The following is a 20,573-nucleotide window of genomic DNA, read 5'->3' as shown; positions in this document are numbered from 1 at the left end:
CAGTCTTCATCCCGGGAGTCCTCAATTAGGAGGCAGACTTCCTCAGCCGTTACGACGTGCATCCCGGGGAATGGTCGCTTCATCCAGAGGTATTCCAACTACTCGTGGACAAGTGGGGGCTGCCAGAGCTGGACCTGATGGCGTCCCGTCACAATCACAAGCTGCCCGTGTACGGGTCAAGGACAAGGGACGCAGGCACAAGTCTGATAGACGCGCTGTCGGTGAAATGGCTGTTTCACCTGGCTTATTTGTTCCCTCCGATATCTCTGCTGCCTCGGGTCCTGCGCAAGTTCAAGCAGGACGGAGGCACACTGATCCTGGTGGCCCAGGATCCTATCTTCACCCGGATCTGGGTTGACTATCTTTGATGGCGTGGCTCTTGAGACAGCCGTCCTGAGGTCTCGGGGCTTTTCTAGCTCCGTTATTACCACCATGCTGAGGGTGCGCAAGCCTGCTTCCGCAAGGATCTACCACAGAGTGTGGCACACTTACTTTCAGTGGTGCGAGGCCAGAAAATATGATCCCCAGGTGTTCCGGGTTTCGCGTATTCTGGCTTTCCTTCAGTCAGGTTTGGATTTAGGATTACGTCTTTCCTCACTGAAGGTGCACGTGTCTGCTCTGTCGGTGTGGTTCCAGCGCAGGATTGCTGCTTTGCCGGACGTACACACCTTTTTCCAGGGTGTTTTAAGAATCCAGCCTCCCTTTGTGCCACCTGTGGCCCCGTGGGATTTGGCGGTGGTTCTTCGGGCCTTACAGGGTCCTCCTTTTGAGCCCTTGGAGTCAGTGGAGCTCAAGTGGCTAACTTTTAAGACGGTTTTCCTCTTGGCAATTGCTTCTGCCAGGAGGGTTTCGGATTTGGGGGCGCTTTCCTGTCGTCCCCCTTTTCTGGTTTTTCATCAGGACAGAGCGGTGCTTCGCACTCGTCCTGAGTTCCTGCCTAAGGTGGTTTCCAGGTTCCACATTAATCAGGAAATTGTTGTACCAGCCTTTCAGTCGCCTGATCTTTCGGCTGGGGAGGCTTCCTTAGATGTTGTCCGTGCACTCCAGGTTTATGTGGACCGGACTAGTTCTGTGAGGAAGTCGGATTCTTTGTTTATCCTCTTTGGTTTTCACAAGAGGGGTTGGCCTGCCAACAAACAGACTCTAGCCCGTTGGCTTCATTCTGTTATTATTGAGGCTTATATGCAGGAGGGTTTACCTGTTCCAGCCTCTGTTAAGGCTCATTCCACTCGGTCTGTGGGCCCTTCTTGGGCTGCTAGCCGTGGCGCCTCTGCTGTTCAGCTGTGTAAGGCGGCCACCTGGTCTTCCATTCAGACCTTTTTGAGGTTCTATGCATTTGACACCTTTGCCTCTCAGGATGCATCCTTTGGGTGCCGGGTTCTCCTATCAGCACAGGAGCGTCCCCGCCCTTAGTTGGACTGCTTTGGGACATCCCCAAGGTCACCCTGTGGACCCCTATGGACCCTGAAGTAGAAAACAAGAGATATGGTAAGAACTTACCTTTGTTATCTCTGTTTCTACGAAGTCCATAGGGTAAACAGGGCACCCGCCCTGACGCACCTGGCTTCATATGGGCTCTGTGACTGGTCACCGGTTTTCCGTCTCCCATTTCTGTGAGTATGGTTCTTGTGTGTTCCAGTCTTCCTTCTCTCTGTTTCGCTCCTCCTCCGGCCTGGGTTGCTTACCAACTGAGGTGCCTGTGGCTCGGGGGCGGGGTATAGGGGAGGATGGACCCAAGTGCATCCTGGGAGCAGCTAAAAGCTTTAACTCCGTGGTGCCCGAGGATCCAGGATCCAGCTATACCCCAAGGTCACCCTGTGGACCCTATGGACTTCGTAGAAACAGAGATAACAAAGGTAAGTTTTTACCATATCTCTTGTTATTCTGCATCATGTATAGAAAAACGCTATTTAGCAGCTATTGAGCCCCTTTTAAATACACCAAATTCCTTCAGCAAGCCAAATCAGGGGGTACCATAGCTAACCCCCATGTCTGAGCATCTTTTGCGGGGTGTCAGGCTGATTTCCCCAGTTCTGACACTACTTTCCGCCTGTTCAAGTTTCGCCGGGTCCCGTTTTCGCGTACTTTCAAATTGAATACGGGGTAAAGCCGGCACACACGCGATACATTTCTACCTGCAAAACACGCGATGTAGGCGAAAAGTCCTGGCCATGAAAAAGTATCGCGGCTCGGCTCAAATTAAATACGGCTCTCAGTGTTAACTATTGCTTAGTTATCCCACCAGAACTCCTGTTACAGTGCTTCCTGATCTCAATCCATTAGTAACTATGGACCTGATTCAGACCTGCTCGCTAGATGCGATCGCTCGCTCCCAGCATATGCAAATCCAGCGCATGCCCAGCGAGCGATCACTTTTTCTTGGCGAGCGATCACTTTGTGTATGCAGACGCCCACCAGCCGTTGATAAGACACCCACTTGCGCACGTCATCTCCTGGAAGAGCATGAAAACATTGGTACATCGAGCACCATCGGATGTGCTCGCAGCGCTTGAGGTTGACTATACCTGGCCGCAAGCACTGCGAGCACTTCAGTGTACAAATCAGCCAGGTGACATGTACAATGATGCTGCATCTTAATTATGCACGCCTATGAAACAGCGTTGAAACACACAGGCACACCTGCGTTCGCACCTCCAGTCCCCCGTTTCTAGTTGCCTGCCCCTGTACCACCCACAAATGGCCTCTTTTGTCACTCAATCAACTGGGCTGTCTATGCTAGGCGAGCGAGCGCTTCCCGATCTGTCGCAGTGGTTCGCGCATGCGCATTGTGATGCATACGCATGCGCAGAATGCAAAAATCGTCCAGCTACGAGCGATCGCATCCTAGCGAGCAGGTCTGAATCAGCTCCTATGTTCCACTTTCATCGATTACTAACTGCACTCTCATTTATTCTTTGGAGGCCATTGCACGTGCATTATGATTTGCATAGGAACAAACATACAGTATATATCAAAGCATCAAAGCAATACTCCACATAAACCATATTTGAGTAGATCTCTGTATGCATTCGTATTCTGCAAACCTAGGCACATGACACGTGTCAATCATAGATGCCAACTATGACACCAGCCAAAGTAGTTTCTAATATAATGTCCCAGATTACTTGTCACGTCTGAAGTGAGAAGTGGACCCGGACTGGGTGACGCAGAGTCCTTGTGAGAAGTTTCCTGATACTGGAATGCGGCTGGATGGAGGGGATACTTATTCATGAATAACTCTGTCTTTTGTGGGAGAATGCAGAGGATGGAGAACCACGGCAAGCTTGTATCCACCAGGTATTCTGGGCACGACTCTGGAGACGCAGAGGACTGGGAACCTGGTACCGGTGCTGACTAGGAATGCTGGCGAGAAGGCTCTGGAAATCCTAACCTGCAGAGCAGGTGGCAGAGAAACCACTAAAATACTGCACTCCAGAACCTCCAGCAGGGGGCAGACTACTAACAGATGCAGTGCAACATCTCCCATCCCAGTTGACAAGATACTTCCTATATACATTGGAGTGATTTGGGTGTGCCATCCCTTAATAAGAGAAGATCAAAAGAGAATCAAGCAATAACTGTTCACTTTTATCCTTGGAAATGGAACATTGATAGGTGGAACATTTAATGAAGTGACTTTGGTATAAAAACCTATACCCTTACCTTTTGGTGCAAGGACTATACTTATTTTTTATATATTTGTTCACTTAGAGGAGTGTTAGGTAGCAAAATCCTATACAGGTGTGGTCTTTCTTTTCTTTTTAAGCGCTGGTGAATTCTAAGGTTAGGATTAGGCTGCAAGAGCTGAGGTTAGGGTCAGGGTCAGGCTGTGGAAGGGGAGGGTTAGGGCAGGGGCGTATCTTCCTAGTGGCCTGGATGGCCCTTGCCAGGGGCGCCGGCGCTACCCGACATCATTGTCATTCGTAAATGATCCCTGGTCTCCTTCTGTCTCCTCTGCTCTTATCAGTGTCCTCCATTGATTGCTAATGTGTATCAGGCTTCTTATATGTCCCTTTATATCAGAAACATTTAAAATTAGAAAGACTAATTTTTTTTTATTTTTTCTCTAATATATCTCTTCTCCCACAATACCCACCACATACCAATCACCACTCACTAATTCCCATATGTCAACCTTGCAGGAAAAGAGTGCAAGCACCACATCAACCACAATGCTCTATTCGCAAGGTAATTTGCATATATGCAAATTATCTTGCCCACAATGCACCTTGTTTGTTATTGATGCCCTCTTTTCCTGTGTTGTTGACATATAGAAATGAATAAACAGTGCTTGCATGTAGTAAGTGTTATAACTGAAAAAATATAAAAATATATATATATTAAAAAGAAAGTGTATATATATATATATATATATATATATACAGTCAGGTGCATAAATATTGGGACATTGACAGAACTTTCATATTTTGGCCTCTATTCACCACCACAATGGCTTTGAAATGAAACAAACAAAATGTGCTTTAACTGCAGACTTTCAGATTTAATTTGAGGGTGATTACATCCAAATCAGGTGAACGGTGTAGGAATTACAACGGTTTCTATATGTGCCTCCCAATTTTTAAGGGGCCAAAAGTATTTCATGGACAGGTGTGGGCTATTCCCTCATTATTTCATTATCAATTAAGCAGGTAAAAGGTCTTGAGTTGATTCTAGGTGTGACATTTGCATTTGGAATCAGTTGCTGTCAACTCTTAATATGAGATCCAAAGAGCTGTCACTATTAGTGAAGCAAGCCATCATTAGGCTGAAAAGTCAAAACAAACCTATCAGAGAGATAGCAAAAACATTAGGTGTGGCCAAATCAACTGTTTGGAACATTCTTAAAAAGAAAGAACGCACAGGAGAGCTCAGCAACACCAAAAGACCAGGAAGACCACAACTGTGGTGGATGACAGAAGAATTATTTCCCTGGTGAAGAAAAACCCCTTCACAACAGTTGGCCAAATCAAGAACACTCTCCAGGAGGTAGGTGTATATGTGTCAAAGTCAACAATCAAGAGAAGACTTCGCAAGAGTGAATATAGAGGCTTCACCGCAAGATGTAAACCATTGGTGAGCCACAAAAACAGGAAGACCAGATTAGAGTTTGCCAAACAACATCTAAAAAAGCCATTACAGTTCTGGAACAACATCCTATGGACAGATGAGACAAAGATCAACTTGTACCAGAGTGATGGGAAGAGAAGAGTATGGAGAAGGAAAGGAACTGCTCATGATCCAAAACATACCACCTCATCAGTAAAAGCATGGTGGTGGTAGTGTCATGGCGTGGGCATGTATGGCTGCCAATGGAACTGGTTCCCTTGTATTTATTGATGATGTGACTGCTGACAAAAGCAGCAGAATGAATTCTGAAGTGTTTCGGGCAATATTATATGCTCATATTCAGTCATGCTTCAGAACTCATTGGACGGCGCTTCACAGTGCAGATGGACAATGACCCGAAGCATACTGCAAATGCAACCAAAGAGTTTTTTAAGGCTAAAAAGTGGAATGTTATGCAATGGCCAAGTCAATCCCCTGACCTGAATCTGATTGAGCATGCATTTCACTTGATGAAGACAAAACTGAAGGGAAAATGCCCCAAGAACAAGCAGGAACTGAAGGCATTTGCAGTAGAGGCCTGGCAGAGGATCACCAGGGATGAAACCCAGCGTCTGGTGATGTCTATGCATTCCAGACTTCAGGCTGTAATTGCCTGCCAACGATTTGCAACAAAGTATTAAAAAGTGAAAGTTAGATTTAGGATTGTTTAGTTTGTCCCATTACTTTTGGCCCCTTAAAAAGTGGGAGGCACATATAGAAACCTTTGTAATTCCTACACCGTTCACCTGATTTGGATGTAATTACCCACAAATTAAATCTGAAAGTCTGCAGTTAAAGCACATTCTGTTTGTTTCATTTCAAAGCCATTGTGGTGGTGAATAGAGGCCAAAATATGAAAATTCTGTAATTGTCCCAATATTTATGCACCTGACTGTATATATTGTCTCCCTATTTTTACAGGCGTGTAAGTTGAATTACCCCCAGTGTAAGTACTAATAAATTTATTTTTTTCTCAGTATGGGGAATTGACCATGATCTTTATAGGTTGTGGATACTCTGGTGTCAGGATTAAGACATGATCCCTATGGACTGTTTTTATCATTGTGTGTGAGATTGCAATGGACCCATGTGGGCTGCTTTACCAGTGAATAATTATATGGCAGAGTTAAAAAGCATAATGCAGTGTAGACAGTCCAATTTAAATATATGTAAATGATTTTACCCATAGTGCATGTTTGTTTTTGATGCTATGTTTTCAAGCTTTTCCTGTGTATTTTGGCATTAATAAATAGTGGTTTGCAAAAGAGTAAGTTCTGTAAAAGATATATATATATATATATATATATATATATATATATATATATTAAAAATAGAAATTAAAAAAAATATTCTCCCTATTTCTACAGGTGTCTGAATTAAACTACCCCCAGTGTTTGGTATTTTATTTTTTCAAGTAGAAGCAGTCATTGGAGGGGGCGCCAGTCCCTTAGCTTGCCAGGGGCGCTCGGACCCCAAGATACACCCCTGGGTTAGGGTTAGGCTACGGGAGGGGAGGGTTAGGGTTGGGCTGCGGGAGGGGAGGTTAGGGTTGGGCTGCAGGAGGGGAGGTTAGGGTTGGGCTGCGGCAGGGGAGGGCTAGGGTTAGGCTGTGGGAGGAGAGGTTGGGGTTGGGCTGCGGGAGGGGAGGTTTAGGCTTCGAGAGGGGAGGTTAGGGTTTGGCACCAGTGGGAGGGTTCGGAGTTAGGCAAATTCACAGCTGCATGTCAATATCAGCTGATCGCCGGACCTGAAAGACATCGCTGCAGCCACCGGACCCACCGTACCAGCTAAGTCACAGCTAGACAATCAGGGACATTTTTTTGGCCTTCATCAGTATCGACATGGTGAATGTTGACATGGTCATGAACATTGCAAGCATATCGACATTATGACCAAGTCGACATTCTCATGTCGACATTATGAAGGTTGACAAAATAAACCACATCCACTAAACAGGGAGGAATAGAGAGAGCTGAATACTGTCAAGTATTGTTTTTTAATAACCGTAAATCACAAAGAAGATTAGTCTTGACATAGGTAATAAAAGGAAGGTCTAAATTAAATTCTACCTAACCAATCATGTGTTGTCTCATTCCATACTAAAAGTTTATCCATTGTTTTACTGTCTATTCTGTGCAGGATGATCCTTCGTATCAGCACTGATGATAAGGAATCAATTAGTTGTCTCAGCAAAAAGTTTGGTGCCCCCATAGAGATGTGTGAGCGCCTCCTGAAGGTCGCAAAGAGCCTAAATCTGCTGGTCACTGGAGTCAGGTAATATGTAACAGATTGCTTGTGCGCCATTGTTTTGATTGTTGCGAGGCGAGCAATGGGATTATCTGATGCCATGAGAAGAGCTACATGAATATTCTGAATGTCTTCATGTTGATAAGAGACTGATTTAGGGTAGAGCAAAATACATTATTCCTGCCATAGGGCCTGATTCAGCTTGGATCACAGTTGCAAATATACACGCAATTTCCCGATTGTTGTGTACTGTGCATGCATATGCATTGTAGTGCGAGTGCGCAAACCGACCACTGCGATCGGGACTGAGATCGCAGTGACTACGCAGACCCATCGCAGAGTGATTGACAGGAAGTGCCATTTGGGGTGGTGAAGAAGGGATGGTCGGCGAAAAGCATCAAGTCCTTTGTTCGCTTCCTCAGGATCCAAGGGTTGCCAATATCTTGAAATCGGATCACTACATTTTGGCGACTGTGCTTGATCCTATATTTAAGTCATACATTGTGTCTTTCTTTCCAACTGACCCGGATCTTAAGTGATGCAAAGAGCTCCAGGTGGGCAAGTTGGCAGCTCAAGTGGTACACGACACAACAACATCTCCTTCGTCAGTTTCAATAACAGCAGCCAGGAAAAAAATCAGCTTTCCCAAAAGACCCAGTGGTGATGCAGAGGAATCAACACACCATCGTGACATCTGGTTGGATCTAAAAGAATTGCCAAAAATGAGTGGCACCGCTACCACGACTCCATCTGATACGGTCACCATTCAAAGAATGGTGGAGGATTATTATAATGACACCGTACACATAGGCATGTCACAGAATCCCTTTGACTATTGGAAAGACAAAAAGGCAAATGCTTTGCATTACTTAAGCTGCCCACTCTCCAGTTTGTACTCAGAAAGAGTTTCTAGCACAACCGGGAACCTTATCGGTGATCGGCGTAGGAGGCTACTTCCTCAAAATGTGGAAAAGATGATGTTCATTAAAATGAACGGGAAATTCCATGAGGAAGAGCTTTACTGCTAATTACATAAACAAGATACAGAGGTACCTGTAATAGTGTATACAGCGGGGATGAATTAATATTATGTGAGGATAATATGCACACTGATGAGGGTGAGAAATCAGATGAGGAGAATGAACTGCCTTATGCCCATTGGTAGCTTGTTTTGTGGGGGTCCAAACTAACCAATCACTTCAGCCATAAGTGGCAGTCCCTGTCGATGAAGTGATTGGTTTGTTAATCTGTGCATGTCCTGTTTAATATATACAACAGAAGGGTTGGTGGAAGGGCCCAAGGACACCTCTTTTCTTTGCATTATGCACTGATTGGGGGATTGCTGTCTTTTTGCGTAGATGACAAACATTTTTATAGTTTATTAAACTGCCATCCTGTCTGCAGTGCCACTCTTGTTTCCTAGATGTGCCATGTTGGAAGTTGAACTGCCACAGCCGATGAAATCTTTGACATGCGGTTGTAAATGCCAAAAGTGTCCAGAAATGTTTATTGCCACAGACAACATCACCTGCATGCCCCTTTCATTTTTAAAACAAATTCTGAACCACCAAGTTTATTGGGTGGGCAAAACATGGGACATCTTCACCCAGTTGTAATTATTTATTCATTTCTGCCCTGGTATTTTAGTGTGAGCTCCCCTTCTGGTGGTCCTGTGTGAAATTGTGCCCAAATCACTGCAAACGAGACTTCATATCAAATATAAAACCCATGAAATTTAATGCAGGGTTGATGACATTTTGCCTCCATTTTGAATCCAAGCCTGGCGGGAAAACCCCAGTCGGGGCACGGGTCTCATCAGATACCCCTCGTCCCTCATAAATTTTCTTCAGAATCAAAATATTCAATTAAATTTACCAACGAATCAATCCCTTCTTTCCCTGCCTTCCACTACATATATACTATACCTCCCTCTGGCCACTGATCTAGTTCTTTATTAATGAAAATTTACTGCCACTCTGTTTCCTAGAGTACCATGTTGGCAGTTGAACTACCACAGCCACTGAAATCTTCTACATGTGGTTGATGAATGGCAAAAATGTTCAGAATATTTTATGAGCACAGACTGCATCTTCTGCATGCCTCTTTGATTTTTTTTTTTTAATTCTGAACCACCGAAGAGCTCCACTGGTGAAAGGACTGATGTGAATGAATACATTTTCTTTGTAAATGCCTCCCCGCCTCCCTCATAAATTTGCATTGGGATCCAAAACTTAAATTGACTACAAATCAACCCTTCCTTTTCCTGCCTTCAACTACATACACGCTCCAACTATCTCAGGCCTCTTGATTAATAAAAATATTTGTTTCCTGATGTGCCATGTTGTAAGTTGGACTGCCACAGCCACTGAAATCTTCAACTTGCAGTTGCTGAGTGCCGAATATGTCCAGAAATGTTTATGGCCACAGACATCATCTCCTGCATGCCCCTTTAATTTAAGAAAAAAATTCTGAACCACCCAGTTGATGGGACATATTGTTCACCCATGCTCTCCCCTCCTCTCACATAAAATGGCTTCGGAATCAACATTTTTTATTAAATTTACAAACTAATCAATCCTTCCTTCCTTTCCCTGCCTTCAACTACATAAATTCCATCTCCCTCAGGCCTCTTGATTGATGAAAACATTTGTTTCCTGATGTGCCATATTGGAAGTTGAACTGCCACGAGTTTGTGCCACCCACTGCTGTCACTTAACTTAGTCAGCCAGCTAGCTCGGTGCAAACTTTTTTGGCTAAATTGGATTATAAAAATATTGTGAGGTGGTCAAAATTGCCTGGAAATGAGTGGAAATTAATGTTATTGAAGATAATAATACTCTAGGAACAAAAAAAGGCTCAAATTATGTGATTCTATATTTTTTTCTGCCAATTTTGGGGAAAAAAATCCAAAACCAGTCACGACAGTTTGGCAAAACCAAAACTATCTGATGAATTAGAACCAAAAACAAAGCCAGCAAAAAATGGTCCGGCACACATCTCTAGTTTCCAGTGACCAAATCCGTGACCTTGCGTATAATACTCAACATGGCAACTAGTAGGCATTTATCAGACTGCTGTACATCCATCTTCTTTCCTCAGCTTCCATATTGGTTCTGGCTCCAGTAACCCCCAGAGTTTTCACCAGGCTATTGCAGACGCCAGACATCTGTTTGAAATTGGAAATAAACTGGGACACCAGATGAGAGTCTTGGATATTGGAGGGGGGTTTCCTGGTTACCCTGATTTCCAGCCAAAATTTGAGGAGGTGAGATTAGAAGAGATTTTAATCACCGTAAACTGACGGAAAAGAGATGGGGGGCAAATAAAGCTTCTTCATTCGACACGTGCAGGATATTTTGTTTTTAATGGCGCCTTCTGTAACTAATTTGTGCCTTTACCGCAGTGATTTATGCTTTCCTATTCCAAAATGTTTCTCAGGCCTCAGATGGGCATTTTTGATAATAAAATGTAAAACTTTTCAAAATGTATCTTTTTAAAGTTATAACTTTTCAGGAAGTTTCCTTCGATTTTTCTATTTCAGAATTGCCCCCTGACCACCTATGCTTGAGCCCTAACACTATAAATATATATTTAATGGTATGTACTGTACATCAAAATAGGCATTGCCATGCTACAAATACATGTTACACATATGATTATACATTACATATACTATGCAGGAATAATGTATATGGCGGCTTAGTAGCACACTGTTACGGTCACACTACCTTTCTTGTTCCCAGTTTGCTGCTGTGATAGTTGAATCCCTGAATCAGTATTTTCCTAGTACGGAGGATGTAGAAGTCATCGCAGAGCCCGGGAGATATTATGTCTCCTCTGCTTTTGTCCTTGCTACCAATATTATAGCCAAGAAAAAGAATTACGTGAAAGGTGAGTAATTAGAATTACTGTATATATACATAGGAGTTTTCTCGGAAGCGATACCGTTATCCTTCACCTAAAATGCACTTTGGTATTTGTTTTTTCGTTTTTTTAATTGTCCTGATTTCTTGGAACAAGAGTAATTTCTAGCAAATAAATTAATTTCCAGCATAAAACGTACTTGATCATGGGTATAAATGGTTTCTGTACATTAAAATATTTACATTGCAATTTCAGAATACTTATTTTATTTAGTGTACCAACTTTAAAGTTTAAATGTATCAAGAACAGAGAAACTACATAAAGGGGCATATACAATTGGGCGCGTCCCTCGCACCCAATTTTGGATGACCGCGGGTATGCGCGCTCCCGATACCCGTGGTATCCAATAAAGAAAAAGTGGTCGTGGGGTTTTCAGCTCTGAAAAACCCGCGGCGCAAGAAAAAAAAAAATACTTCACTTACCTGGCCGGGGGTCTCCAGTGGTCTCCGCGGCTCCCGGTGGCCTCCTCTCCATTTTCTCACTGGAGAGGGGGCTGCTGGGAGCCCCGGGGGTTGCTGGTAGGCTCCAGGAGCTGGTGGGAGGAGCAAGGGCTGCTGGGAGATGTAGTTCTCCCAGCAACCATTCCCGGGGGGGGGGCACACAGATACTGGGGGGCGGGGAAAACACATAACAATAATATACATTTAAAAAAAAAAAAAAATGGACAGGCGATATATCGGAAAATAGATAATCACGACATTGCGATTCTCTGCAGCTGCTGGGTATACACTGGGGCCCTGAGAACTGCTGGATTTACCATTTCCCGGTAGCCGCTTCTCTCTTCAGCCGCTGGGTGGTCCTGGCAGGCTGACCGATCAGCAGTAGTTGGCTGTACGGCAGACAATGGGGGGGGGGCAAGGAAGCGGTGACGTGCGGTGAGGTCAATTGGCTGGGGAGGCACACATGTACTGTATAAAACACAGTTTTTATATCAAAACTGAAGCATGACAGGGAGGATGATAGTGGAGGGAGGATGATAGGGGAGGGAGTATGATAGGGGAGGGAGGATGATAGGGGAGGGAGTATGATAAGGGAGGGAGTATGATAGGGGAGGGAGTATGACAGGGGAGGGAGTATGACAGGGAGTATGATAGGGGAGGGAGTATGATAGGGGAGGATGAAAGGGGAGGGAGTATGATAGGGGAGGGAGTATGACAGGGGAGGGAGTATGATAGGGGAGGGAATATGACAGGGGAGGGAGTATGACAGGGGAGGGAGTATGAAAGGGGAGGGAGTATGACAGGGGAGGAAGTATGACAGGCAGTATGATAGGGGAGGGAGTATGACAGGGGAGGGAGTATGATAGGGGACGGAGTATGACAGGGGAGGGAGTATGATAGGGGAGGGAGTATGATAGGGGAGGGAGTATGACGGGACGGAGTATGATAGGGGAGGGAGTATGATAGGGGAGGGAGTATGACAGGGGAGGGAGTATGAAAGGGGAGGGAGTATGACAGGGGAGGGAGTATGATGGGGAGGGAGTATGATAGGGGAGGCTCTGCCTCACCTGACTGCACATCCCTGCAAGGAAGCAGAGAGGCCGGGAGGTCCCCCTGAGATTAGCGGCTGATGGAAGATTCTCTTCCAGCAGCCGCCCCATTGGGCATTTCTGACTGGTCACATTGTTTGTGACTATGTCAGGGAACTGGCAGCCTGCCTGGGTCGCAAATGATGCCAGGCAAGCGGTTAGGGCTGGACCTCAGCTGTTAATCTGCTAGGACATTCTAGAAGCCTGTGAGCCAGACTGGAATGAAGGAACCCGCGACCAAGGCAGGAGATCCTCATGGACACCCAAGGGCCAAATGACATAAGAGCAGGTGCTGGCAGGGGAAGTCAGTCATGCCTGAGGTGGCTGTCAGCAGAGGGGCTTGCTGGCGAGAGCGGAGACCAGCATCAGAGGGGAGGAGCAGGAACTGCAGCAGCGCTTGGCAGGTGCAGCGTCGGAATGGAGCCAAGGCTGTAGGAAAAAGAGGCGGAGAGAAGACCAGCATCACAGCAGATGAGTGACAAAGGGTCTGATCTCATCACAGCGGGAGGAGTCGGGACAGTCATCCGCCCTCTTGCTGTAGCCTGCGCTGAGGAGTCGTCCTGAAGCCTGTCACACTTGTAGGTGCAGGGCTGAGGTGATCACTACATGGATGAGAGGTTGGTGCTGACTTACTGTACTGTACTTACACAGCCCCACATCTTACCTCCAGGCTCCACTTTATTTGGGAAAATTATATAACTGATTTGTCTAAACCTGCAAGAATCACTTTTAAAGTGCCCCATTCACAAGGAGAATTACAGGTCAGTTGAGCTCAGCAAAACAAAACAAATAAAGGGGCAATAATACAACTAACTGATAGCTGTGGCAATTAACAGCCCAATTAGGGAGAGGTCTGTCTATACGGAGTGGATTACCTAATCTGGTTTTAGGTAGAGATGTGCGGGTCCGGTTCTCTGAGAATTTCGGGGATCCTTGTGATCCCGTTGTCAGATTGCGAGATTTTGCATTGAGCGGGCTTAACGCTTAGTGGCTGAGAGAGCCGTCTGTCACGGCTCTCAGCCAATCAGCATTAAGCCCACAGGTAGTTAGGTTTTAGCAAGATGCCGCCCTTGCCTGACACCGCTGGCACCCGCGCTGCCGACACAGCCAGCACCCCCGCTGCCCACCCCTTACTGGCAGCAACCCCCGCAGGCTGACACCCCCGCTGCCGACACTGCTGACACCCTGCATTGAGGACACCACTGACACCCATGCACTGCCAACACCATCAGGACCCACACACTGAGGACACCGTTGGCACCCCCACTGGCACCCCCGCTCTGCTGACGCAGCCGGCAATCTGCACTGAGGACACTGCCAGCACCCCTGCACTGCTGCCCCACATATTGAGGATGCCATCGGCGACCCCGCACTGCCGCTACTCCCACACCGAGGGCATCCCCGCACAGCCGACACTGTCAGCACTCCTGCACTGAGGACAAGGTTGGCACCCCTGCTCTGCCGACACTGCTGTCACAGTAAGTGCACTACCGGTGTATCCAGCCCACACTGTATAACTCACTGTATCAGTGTTGGAACTTGGAAGCTGAACTGTCACATGTTAGTGCCGCCCACTGTGTCACTTATCTTAGGGCCTGATTCAGAGCCGTTCGCAGTTTGCGGACGTTCGTTCAGGAAAAGGGGGTGACTATTCAAATGAACCGTTCGCTCTTTGCGGTCTGTTGACGCCTCCATGTCTGAACGAGCGAACAAAACCTGCGGCCGCTATTTTGTAAAAAACACCCCCTGGCCGCTCGCATCCTACGTCATGTCCGCTATTTAATAGATTAATCGAGTACATCGAACAGCGTATGAACTGCTCGCTATTCTTGTGGCTGGTTTTTGCTACCACAATATTGCGAGCAGTTCTGGCTATAAAATAACCCAGTGACGTGGTCGATGACGCTGCTGTTTTAATTATGCACACCCATAAAACGCCCGTTTTTACCTTTAAGCACGCCTGCGTTCGGATCTCCACTCCCCGTTTTCAAGCACCTTCCCCTGTTACCACCCACATACGCCTCATCCTGTCACTCAAAATAGCAGGCATTCGCTATATAGCGAACAAATGATTTCTGGCCGCACTGACTGGTTCGCGCATGCATATTAAAATCCGTATGCATGCGCAGATGTGAAAACATCGCTCCGAACGAGTGAACGGCCGCTTACGAGCGGCTCTGAATCAGGCCCTTAGTCAGCCAGCTAGCTGGATGCAACCTTTTGGCCCTAGACTAGATGAAAAAAAATCAATATTGCGAGGTAGTCAAAATTGATTGTAAATGACTGGAGAGAAATGTTATTGAGGTTAACAATACTGTAGGAACAAAAACAGGCCTAAAATTATGTGATTATGTGATTTTAGCTGTTTTTATAACTTTTTTTTAGAAAAAATACAGATTTAAAAACAAATAAAGAAAACACTCAAGGGCTGTTTTGGCAAAACCAATCCAGATCCAAAACCAAAACCAAAACACGGGGGTCGGCGCACATCTCTAGTTTTAGGTAGGTGTGAGCGGGTTCGGATTTCTGAAATCCGAACCCCCCCGAGCCGAGGCCGATCCGAGTCAGGCTCGACTTTTTCCGCCTGACTCGGATCTGAAATCGAGGCAAAACGTCATCATCCCGCCTTCCGGGTCTCGCGGGTTTTGGATCCTATATAAGGTACCCGCGTCGGCGCTATTTTCTCACTCGGCTGTGGACAGTGAAGAGGGAGGGTGGGAGTTAGGGCTGGCTGGGCTGTGTAGTGTAGTGTTGTAGTGTACTGTAGTGCAGTGCAGTGTAGTGTTGTGCTGTGCTGCGCTGTGCTGCTGTTGTCCATAGGGGCTGTGTCCACTACTTCAAAGTCCATAGGGGCTGGCTGGACTGTGCTGTGCAGTCAGTTGTCCATAGGGGCTGTGTCCACTCCAAAGTCCTGTGCAGTGTCCCAGTCCTAAAGGGGTGCTGTAGTGTTGTCCAGGGGGTGCTCTGTCCGTCAGGGGTGCTCCCCCCAAGTGCTAAAAAAAAATATTTTTTTTCTGTGTTTGTGAGTTGTGTGCACAGTAGCCGCACGTGCATCAACAAAGGAGCAGCGACAAGCGTGCGCCTGTGTCCCATAAGTAAAAGGCCGGCTGGCTTGTCCATTAAAGGGTGCTGTAACCCCCAAAGGGCACTCCAAACAAAATAAAAAAATATATTTTTTTGTGTTTGTGAATTGTGTGCGCAGTAGCCGCACGTGCATCAACAAAGTAGTGCCAAGCGTGCGCCTGTGACCCATAAATAAAGGGCCAGCTGGATTGACCGCTAAAGGGTGCTGTAACCCCCAAAGGACACTCCAAACAAAATAAAAAAATATATTTTTTTGTGTTTGTGAATTGTGTGCGCAGTAGCCGCACGTGCATCAACAAAGTAGTGCCAAGCGTGCGCCTGTGTCCCATAAATAAAAGGCCGGCTGGCTTGTCCATTAAAGGGTGCTGTAACCCCCAAAGGGCACTCCAAACAAAATAAAATAAAAAATTCTGTGTTTGTGAATTGTGTGCACTATGGCTGCATGTGCATCAACGAAGGAGCAGCGCCAAGCGTGCGCCTGTGTCCCATAAGTAAAAGGCCAGCTGGCTTGTCCATTACAGGGTGCTGTAACCCCCAAAGGGCACTCCAAACAAAATAAAAAAATATTTTTTTTGTGTTTGTGAATTGTGTGCGCAGTAGCCGCACGTGCATCAACAAAGTAGTGCCAAGCGTGCGCCTGTGTCCCATAAATAAAGGGCCGGCTGGATTGACCGCTAAAGGGTGCTGTAACCCCCAAAGGGCACTCCAAACAAAATTAAAAAAAAATTTCTATGTTTGTGAATTGTGTGCACTGTGGCTGCACGTGCATCAACAAAGGAGCAGCGCCAAGCGTGCACCTGTGTCCCATAAGTAAAGGGCCGGCTGGCTCATTTCTTAAAGGGTGGTGTAACCCATAAAGTGCACTAGTCTCCAACAAAAATAAAAAAATATTTTCTGTGTTTGTGTGCGCCTTAGCCGCATGTATATATCAATATAACATAAATGGAGGACCAAACTTTCTCCGATAAAAATAAAATAGGGAAAGATCAAGAACCACTTCCTCCTAGTGCTGAAGCTGCTGCCACTAGTCATGACATAGACGATAACATGCCTTCAACGATGCCGATGCCCAATGTCATAGTAGAGGGCACATACAATCCCAAATGACAAAGTTCAGGAAAATTACCTTGAAAAAAACATTTAAATCATCTGAAGAGAAACGTAAACTTGCCAATATGCCATTTATGACACGGAGTGGCAAGGAATGGCTAAGGTCTTTCCCTATGTTCATGACTAGTGGTTCAGCTTCACATGACGATGGAAGCCCTCCTCCCACTAAAAAAATCAAACGAGTTAAGCTGGCAAAAGCACAGCGAAGAATTGTGCGTTCTAAGAAGATATCACAAATCCCCAAGGAGAGTCCAAGTGTGGTGGTGGTTGTGATGCCTGACCTTCCCAGCACTGGACGGGAAGAGGTGGCTCTTTCCACCATTGGCACGCCCCCTGCAAGTGCTGAAAGGAGCACCCACAGTCCACTTGCTGATATGCAAATTGAAGATGTCACTGTTGAAGTACAACAGGATGAGGATACTGGTGTAGCTGGCACTGAGGAGGAAGTTGGCGAGGAGGATTCTGATAGTGATGTGGTTTGTTTAAATCAGGCTCCGGGGGAGACAGTTGTTGTCCGTGGGATGAAAAAGCCCATCACGGTCATGCCTGGGCAGAAGACCAAACATTCCACCTCTTTGGTCTGGCAATATTTCTATCCAAATCCGGACAACACCTGTCTTGCCATATGTACCATATGTAAAGGTGAAATAAGTAGGGGTAGGTACGTTAACCACCTAGGAACATCCTCCCTTATACGGCACCTGCAGCGCGTTCATAAAAAGTTACTGTCAAGTTCAGAAACTTTGGCTAAGACCGTAAGCAGTCCAGGGACACCTAAATCCCGTTGTCCTGTTGTATCCAAGCGCCTGCAAACCACACCGTCAACTCCCTCCTCGTCAATTTCCTCCTTAGTCAGGATCGGAAGTAGTCCTGCAGGCCATGTCACTAGCATGACTGACTCTCCTATCCGGGATTCCTTCGGAGGATCCTGCATTGCTACGCCTCCTGCTGCCGCTGCTGCTGTTGCTGCTGCTGGGAGTAATTCATCATCCCAGAGAGGAAGTAGGAATACCACTACTTTTACTAAACAATTGACCCTCCAACAGTCCTTAGCGAGGAGGATGAAGTACGACAGCAGTCATCCTGAAGCAAAACGTATAACTGAGGCCTTGACAGCTATGTTGGTGTTAGACGTGCGTCCGGTATCCGCCATTAGTGCAGTGGGATTTAGACAATTGATGGAGGTAGTGTGTCCCCGGTTCCAAATCCCGTCTAGATTCCACTTCACTAGGCAGTCGATACCGAGACTGTACAGAAACGTCAGAAAAAGTGTCCTCAGTGTCCTGAAAAATGCCGTTGTACCCAATGTCCACTTAACCACGGACATGTGGACAAGTGGGACAGGGCAGACTAAGGACTATATGACTGTGACAGCCCACTGGGTAGATGTATCACCTTACGCAGCAACAGCAGCAGTGTCACCAGTAGCAGCATCTCAGAAACGCCAGCTCGTTCCAAGGCAGGCTACACTGTGTATCACCGGTTTCAGTAAGAGGCACACCGCCGACAACCTCTTAGAGAAACTGAGGGAAATCATCGCCCAGTGGCTTACCCCACTTAGACTCTCCTGGGGATTTGTGATATCTGACAATGCCACCAATATTGTGTGGGCATTACATCTGGGCAAATTCCAGCACGTCCCATGTTTTGCTCACACAATAAACTTGGTGGTGCAGAATTTTCTGAAAAGCGACAGGGGTGTGCAGGAGACGCTTTGGGTGGCCCGAAAAATTTCTGTCCACTTTCGCCATTCAGCGACTGCGTGCCGAAGACTGGAGCGCCAGCAAACACTCTTGAACCTGCCCCGCCATCACCTGAAGCAAGAGGTTGTGACGCGGTGGAACAACCCTCTATATGCTTCAGAGGATGGAGGAGCAGCAAAAGGCCATTCAAACCTATACATCCACCTATGACATAGGCACAGGTGGATGTAAGGTGGATGACTCAAGCGCAGTGGAGAATGATTTCCGTGTTGTGCAAGGTTCTCCAGCCCTTCGAACTTGCCACATGTGAAGTCAGTTCAGACACTTCCAGCTTGAGTCAGGTCATTCCCCTCATCAGGCTTTTGCAGAAGCAGCTGGAGAAAGTGAAGGAGGAGCTAAGACGGAGCGATTCCGCTCGGCATGTGGGACTTGTGGATGAAGCCCTTCATTCGCTTTGCCAGGATTCCAGGGTGGTCAATCTGTTGAAATCAGACCACTACATTTTGGCCACCGTGCTCGATCCTAGGTTTAAAGCCTATGTGGTGTCTCTCTTTCCGGCCGACACAAGCCTGCAGAGGTGCAAAGACCTGCTGGTGAACACACTGTCAGATGAAGCGGAACGTGACACGTCAACAGCTCCTTCTTCATTTTCTCCGGCAACTGGGGCTGCCAGGAAAAAACTTAGGTATCCTAAGCAACCCGCTGGCGATGATGCAGGGCAGGCAGGACCAAGTTTGGACATCTGGTCCGGACTGAAGGACCTGGCAACAATTTCTGACATGTCTACTGTCACTACATATGATACTGTCACCATTGACAGAATGATGGAGGATTACATCGGTGACAGCATCCAAGTAGGCATGTCAGACAGTCCATACCTATACTGGCAGGAAAAAGAGGCAATTTGGAGGCCCCTGTACAAACTGGCTCTATTTTACCTGAGTTGCCCCCCCTCCAGTGTGTACTCCGAAAGAGTGTTTAGTGCAGCCGGGAACCTTGTCAGCGAAAGGCGTAGGAGGTTGCTTCCACAAAATGTGGAGAAGATGATGTTCATAAAAATGAATTATCAACTCTTCCAGGGAGACCAGCCTCCAGAACGTACAGAGGGACCTGTGGTGGTGGATTCCAGTGGGGACGAGTTAATACTCTGTGAGGATGAGGATGTACACAACACTGAAGAGGGTGAGGAATCGGTGGATGAGGAGGATGAGGACGACATCTTGCCGCCGTAGAGCCAGTTTGTGCAGGGACAGATTAATTTCCAGCTTGTTTTGTGGGGGCCCAAACGAACCAATCATTTCAGCCACAGTTGTGTGGCAGACCCTGGCGCTGAAATGATTGGTTTGTTAAAGTGTGCATGTCCTGTTTATACAACATAAGGGTGGGTGGGAGGGCCCAAAGACAATTCCATCTTGCACCTCTTTTTTTTCTTTGCATTATGTACAGTTTGGTGCCTAGTTTTTCAAACTGCCATCCTGTCTGCCACTGCAGTATCACTCCTAGATGGGTCACGTGTTTGTGCCGCCCACTCGTGTCGCTTAGCATAGTCATCCAGCTACCTCGGTGCAACCTTTTGGACATAAAAACACTATTGTGAGGTGTGGGGTGTTCAGAATAGACTGGAAATTAGTGGAAATTAAGGTTATTGAGGTTAATAATAGCATAGGAGCAGAAAAACCAACACATTCTGTGATTTTAGCTGTTTTTATGCTTTTTTTAAAAAAAAATACAAATCCAAAACACAAAACCCAGAACCCAAAACACGGAAGTGTGGTTTTGGCAAAACCAATCCAGATCCAAAACACGAAGAAAGATCCAGATCCAAAACCAAAACACAAAACACGAAAAGTGGCCGGTGCACACCCCTAGTT

At 46.4% G+C, this 20,573-nt stretch overlaps 1 protein-coding gene across 1 annotated transcript in view; it reads left to right on the top strand.

Annotated features, from left to right (window-relative positions):
- Nucleotides 1-20,573, top strand: part of LOC148522735 (antizyme inhibitor 2-like) — a 50,295-nt gene that overhangs the window by 8,760 nt on the left and 20,962 nt on the right. Inside the window, exons 4-6 of the mRNA XM_088473810.1 lie at nt 7,246-7,380; nt 10,453-10,618; nt 11,097-11,244. Of these exons, the coding sequence (XP_088329936.1) occupies nt 7,246-7,380; nt 10,453-10,618; nt 11,097-11,244 (449 nt within the window). The remainder of the gene's footprint in view (nt 1-7,245; nt 7,381-10,452; nt 10,619-11,096; nt 11,245-20,573) is intronic.

The sequence above is a fragment of the Taudactylus pleione genome, unplaced genomic scaffold, assembly GCF_031769625.1.
Source record: "Taudactylus pleione unplaced genomic scaffold, aTauple2 ptg000140l, whole genome shotgun sequence".
NCBI lineage: Eukaryota > Metazoa > Chordata > Amphibia > Anura > Myobatrachidae > Taudactylus > Taudactylus pleione.
The sequence above is the reverse complement of the archived record's forward strand: the minus strand, read 5'-3'. Positions and strand labels throughout refer to the sequence as shown.